At 45.9% G+C, this 6,465-nt stretch overlaps 1 protein-coding gene across 1 annotated transcript in view; it reads left to right on the forward strand.

Moving 5' to 3' along the window:
- LOC142787027 (uncharacterized) overlaps positions 1 to 6,253 on the forward strand; it is a 32,529-nt gene extending 26,276 nt beyond the window's left edge. Inside the window, exons 4-5 of the mRNA XM_075884646.1 lie at positions 5,234 to 5,323; positions 6,109 to 6,253. Coding sequence (XP_075740761.1) covers positions 5,234 to 5,323; positions 6,109 to 6,233 — 215 coding nt within the window. The 3' untranslated portion in view covers positions 6,234 to 6,253. The remainder of the gene's footprint in view (positions 1 to 5,233; positions 5,324 to 6,108) is intronic.
- Positions 6,254 to 6,465: the final 212 nt, after the last annotated feature.

The raw sequence follows: 6,465 nt of genomic DNA on the forward strand, positions 1-6,465 counted from the left end.
TTCGATGGCGTTATTACTGGTCTGGCCTTTCTTCTAGCGTAGCGCGGTACGTCGGTTCCTGCTACCCATGCCAGCGTCGTAAACTCCCGACGTCTGCATCTGCTGGACCTCTACAGCCTTTTCCGTGCCCTGCAATGCCGTTCGAGGTAGTAGGTGTCGACCTTTACGGGCCTCTCCCCGTAACATCTGCTGGAAAACAATGAATAGTGACTGCCGTAGATCACCTGACACAATACGCTGAGAAGTCTTCTGTTATTACAGGCTCAGCTGTAGATGTTGCAGACTTTATTCTTCACGCCATAATCCTGCGCCATGGGGCTTCTCGTGTACTGCTTAGGGACCGTAGCAAAGAGTTTTGTCACACATGGTAAATGAAGTACATCGCGCTTCTGGAACTACTCACAAGACCGCTTCAAGCTACCACCCTCAGACAAATGGTCTCACAGAAAGATTTCATCGAACCCTTGCTGAAATCGTAGCCGTTTACGTTCAACCCACCACAAAAACTGGGATACTCTTTTTACCATTCTTGACCTTCGTCTACAACATCGATGTTCAGCGAACAACTTGCTACTCACCGTTTTCCCTCGTGTGCGGACGCAACCCGAGTACCTTTCTCGACGTCTCCTTTTTTAACAGCCGTGGCAATTTATGTCAGTCTTCTAGCGAACAATACATTTCCCGCCTGCTCCAGTCTCGCCATCAGGCTCGCATCAATAATGAAGCGAGACAGCATGAGCGGAAGATCATCTATGACGCATCCCATCACATTTTGTCTTTTCAACGTGGTGACGAGGTGCTGCTTTTGACACCTATTCGCACTCCTGGTCTCTATGACAAATTCCAACCACGCTTCATCTGGCCATACATAGTTTTAGAACAGACTTCACCTGTCAATTATCGTGTGACACCACTTGTCGCCCACACAGACTGCCGTTACCGCAGCACGGATATTGTCCACGTTTCTCACATGAAACATTTTACGCGACGTTCACCGCCACTATGACTTACGGCGGCCAGGGTGTCCGCTTCCAAGTGGGGGGAATTAGTGTGGGCATTTGTTACTTACATCGTCATCATCCCTGCATGACCACAATCGACATCATCAGCTTCTTTTTTGTCCTCATTGCCATTCTGGGTCATCATCATCGTCATCGTCTGTGTACTGGCCCTGCCCGTTCGTTTTGCGAGGTCTTTCCTTAATTAAACGCTGTCGCAACCAAGACTACCAAGACTTCATAGTATATATATATGAAAATGCAAGAAAGAAAAAAAACTGAAAAAGGCTCCAGCACGTGGAATCGTGCTTGCGTTCTCTCAATCATGAGTGCCTGGCGTTAACTAGGGAGCCACCGAGGAGCACGTCCTTCTCCGTTTGAATGGCAAGGTATTCCGGGATTGGCAATGTTCCCGTTCTGACACCAGAACCATTGGCGCTTTTCTCTGTCGCAGACTAGGCACCGGCCACTGCCCCATGTGCTGTCGAATTCACTGTAGAAACCATCTGCTCCGTACAACTTGTACCATCAGTTGCACCATCTGCTCCATACAACTTGAAGACCCGAGCCAAGCTAGCTGATCAGCCTGCACAGTCGCCGCTTGTCCCAACACCTGCGAAAGCTAGTGACGAAAATCCCACCATGGGTCGAAAGCCCGCTGTCGTGCTGCACGACGCGAGTTTCCGCCCGAAAGAAATGACCCCGTATCTGCATGTTAATCGGCAAATGTCGTCGAAAGACGATAGTCGTGCGTGGGGAGAGAGTAAAAAAAACAATTATTTGTTGTTCTACGTAGGAAAAACAGTGAATGATACTCTAGAGGCGCTGCGTTAGAGTGCCTCGAGCGTGCAGCGGAGGCAAACGAGCGCACCAAGTCACGCCACACGTGAGCAATGCGTGTAATTTGGCAGTTTTCTTGAAAAGAAAGCGCGTGGCTCTGAGACGAGTGTACGCGCCCGTCTCTGAGGTGATAAGATGTAGAACGCAAGGCGACAGGTAGGGGCCACCACCATCTCGTGTTAGCAAAGCGTTGAAACACTCGCCTTTTCGTGCAAGCGTTGCATGAGCAGCGCAGCGTGATAAGTGCTATGGTCCTTAAAATTACTAATGTATGCCTTTTCCGGTAACAGACGCACACGCAGAATATATACGTGCTGTTATCGTGCCACAGACATTCGCAATAATCGCTTTTTATTGACAATTGCACAAGTATGAGCGCCAAATCTTGAAGGAACATTGGTGGGCGCCGCGTATAGGGTCGGCCGTTTCAAGTACCCGGTGCCGTTAAGAGTGGACAAACAGACAACTGTACAGACAGACAGACACCGACACTATCACCACCGACACTATCCTGTGTCGTGAACAGCCACTCCTCATTACCAACGTCATATTGTCATGAACTCAAGAGACGCAGAATCCCGTCTACGCTCAGCACACGACTCGGGCTCCGCCCAAAGCACATATCACATTTTCGACAGACACACTGTTGTCGCCACTCAAGAAGCCTCAACGCTCGACAATTGGTGGTACGCACACCACGGAATTCGCACCTTTTCCTTCTCCAGCATTTCTATTGCTCCCCTCTGCTTTGCTCCCTGCTGCTTATGACGCGCAACCATCGGGGTCCTTGCCCACTGCGTGGTTCCCAGTGCAGCCGACCGGTACGTTCAGACTCTTCCGTGCGCCTTGCACCCTACCGACTTGCGGACTTCCCGAAGGACACTTACAGGAATGGCCACAGTTGTAAATAGCGTCACGTTTTCCTACCTATTTTTCATTCATATTGTTTATCGCGTAACACGCTAGACGGGGACTCTTGTAGCGTAGCACTAGCGGCGCAAAGCCGGCTAGAAAAAAATGGCAACATATCCACAGAGTGAATGATGGAGACAAGGGCGAAGTATCCGTTCGTCCATTCGTTCTTGCTCCCGTCCGTCCATGCGTGCGTCTGTGTGGCCGCCCGTGCGTCCATCCGCCAGTTCATTAGTGCGTCGTTGCGTGCGTCCACACGTCCATCTGAGCGTCCGTCACTGCGTTCGTCCAAGCATTCGCTCCTGCGTCCGTCCATGCGTTCATGCGTCCGTGCAGCCATCCGTGCGTCCTTCTATGCATCTGTCGGTGTGTCCGTTCATCCACCTATTCAACACTCCAAGTACTACCATCTCGCATCTTTTCGTCATAAATTCCTCATAGAGAAGCACCGTAATCCAGCGGACATTCCAAGGACTGAACGAGAGAGGGCACACGCCTACTTTCTTACGGCTTGCGCTTCGTGTCTACTTCCCACCTTTAACCGCCTTGAGTTCATGGTATATACTAGTTCACTGTATTCGTGGCACTGCAGCCCAACGCTCGCTAAACCATTCTAAAACCAAGGAGTTTACACCCAGCGAGTATAACGTAGCAAATCTTTCTTGTCAGATATGGTACTCAATGTACATGCCAATTGCTGCTAAGGGGTAATGACAGACAGGAGAATTCGGCTTTTAGTTAACGCGCACGCTGCTTATTTTTATTGTTCAACAACGCACAGAAGAAATCTCCCATCGGAACCTCCTTTGAGGTCAAAATCTAAGACTGGTTACACACTACGACTACTACTATTACTACGAGGGACGAACGGGTGCCGCTTTGAGGAGCTTCGCCACTAAAAAAATGACAAGTCTTGGTGGCTCGTGGCGCGGGGTGCCTATAACGTTCGGATGCTTCTGGCTGGCTGGACGCCAATGCCGCCGCTCTACTTCGGCAGCTCGCTTGCTTCCTGCACGCCTCTTCTGCTCAGTTAACCTGAGACGATGGAACGTCTACGTCGGACGCCGTCACGTCGCTACATATATATATATACATCATTTACGTTTGGCCATACGTAGATCTCAAAGGAGCTTTAGTGGGTCTTTTGTCGCGCATTGCTCGTATCAATATTCAATATTACGCTTCTCTTATGTAGTACCCCAGCTGGGGCTCTTCAGGTATTTAAATCAACAACAACAACAACAACAACAACGACAACAACAACGATAACAACGACATTATTGTTGTTGTTGTTGTTGTTGTTGTTTTGTTGCTGTTGTTATTAGTCCATTTCAAAACTGCCTTTGAGACATCACAAAAATTGGGACATTTCTGTGCCCACTCGTTACGTGAAACGCAAAAAATTATAGAAAACTCGGCACACCATGCATCCGACACCAACGCCTGACAGGAGGCGCAGAGGGGTAACTCCACGCGCTGTATTTAGGAAAATATACCTAAGCGCGTCTGGTTCTGCACCGTCGACTTCTCCAGTATGTTGCTCAAGTACAAAGACGTCACATTTGTTTGTTCACGCTTCTCCTGTGTATTCCTCTGCGTTATTTTCCGGCACGCTTTGTTCTTCAGCAGTGCGCTCCAAGTAGATGTTGATCGTAAGATATTCGATCTTTTCTATCGTATTTAATGCTTCATTCTTATGACGAAAGTGTGTATTTGTATTATTTATTTCATTTAATTTTTTATTCATCAGTTATGGAGAAAGTCCTTTTATCTTACAAGCAATGAGGCCGACACCAGTGTTGCTGCGAAATGAGCAGTTGAACAGCATAGCCTTAAAACTACAGTTGGCCGCTGACATTGTTGTTGAAAAAACCACAATTATGAGAAAACCTGTTCAGTGGCTGAATCGCAACTTGTATTTCTTTTTGCTGGGTCGGAAAATGTTTTTTGCGCTTTTAAAATATTCAGTAGTTGGGTATTGACTGAATAAATGACATCACGTAAGCAACAAAATAAACAGTGTACACCAAGCTAAATTTTTTTGTCTGGTCTGATTGGGGGTGAGGCCCATTTCTCATGCAAATCCTTCACCCTAAAAATATCACTTGGCTCGGCACTTTTCGTTTTTATTTTCGAATTGGCATTACCTGCTATACGTTTATGGTGCAGGCTGAGGAATTGTTTTCTTACCTCAAAATAAATCATGAGTGAATGGAATTGATTTCTTAATTTCACTTTTGTGTTGCATCGTGGACGAGTCGGACAGAGCAAATGAAAATAATAACAAAAAAAATCATGTGTTCACAATTAAAGCCTGCCATTCACTGTCCATACTACTTGAGGCTATAAATCAACGGTCTGTTAAGCCATTTGTCGATGTTTGTCGATAACTAGCGGTATAAACGCTTAGTATAACACTATGACGTAGTTTATAGAATAATATCTTGCCTAGAAAACTTTCTCACATCTCGTGTCACCTGCAGGTGGAGCGTATTCGTTTGAGCGATTATTTCAAGCTTTTGAGCACTACAGATGTGGTGTCTTCTTCGTATCAAAAGCAAAAAACAGAGGAGGTAAGTTAACATTACGTCATATTTTTGCCGCTTTGTCGTGCATGACGTGGTGTTGGTGGTGGTGGAGAAACTTTATTTATTCTCCGGCAAATGAGTGACCCGGGCTCAGGTCTCCCATGTTAGGCGTGATTTTATGAAACATTATTTTTATGTGTTTGTCGTAACTAAATCAGAATCAGGGTATCCGCATTGCCATGTCACAAATAAGGACAAGGATTCAAATTAACTCCTCGAAGCACTCTTCACGGACAAATACAAACCCATATTCGAATGTACATAGGACCTTTCACCTTTTCCAAGAATAATATGTGGCAGTGCTAGTCGACGCAGCTCTTCTGTTTAAATGTGGTCTCCTTTGATGCATTACTATATTCTCTCCCTGTATTTGTTGGAAGCCGTGTGTTGTGTCAGCAGCACGCAAAACACTTCTACCTCTAATATGAATAATTTCCTATGAGTTTTTCTGGCATGTAAAAACTGGTATATTGATGTACAAAATGCGGGTAAATAAGTTCTCCGAACTTCCGGTTTGGCTTATTAGAACTTTGTATTCCCAGTTGTGCAAAACGAGTGAGCTCCACAGATGTCGAGCTTATCTTTCGAGGTGTCGTAATCAAGAGTGCCCGTATGCGAAACAGGAAATGAGCTTTTGTGTCATTTTGAGTAACTCAAAATATGAACATTCTTCCAATTTTTTGTTTTTCTAGCGATGCGAATAAAAAGACACCTTAAATCTCTTGTGCGTTCCAGCCCATGGAACTGCAAACCATTTTTTCTCTTTACAGGTAATAACTATGAACTGCGCACCAAGGATGGTGCCGCTCCACATGCACACTGTATCAAAGAATTTGAATCTTATGTGCAAAGAGCAGGCAGAAAAAAGGCTGTATTCTGCAAGGACAGTCATTAAAGTAATTTAAGCCACACAAATGAATGCTCACTTTTGTAGAAATGAAACTGAAAAAGGAAGCATTAAAGCAGATAATTCATAACAGATTATAGAAAATCTTGACAAGACAAAGCTAAGTCGCATAAGAAAAAAACACAGCATATCCACTGAGTGAATGATGATGAAGAGGGCGAAGCTCTGGAGGGATTTGTTGGCAAACCATGAATTACCCACTGGCCCCTTCCATCCGTCA

The sequence above is a fragment of the Rhipicephalus microplus genome, unplaced genomic scaffold (genome assembly GCF_043290135.1).
Source record: "Rhipicephalus microplus isolate Deutch F79 unplaced genomic scaffold, USDA_Rmic scaffold_42, whole genome shotgun sequence".
NCBI lineage: Eukaryota > Metazoa > Arthropoda > Arachnida > Ixodida > Ixodidae > Rhipicephalus > Rhipicephalus microplus.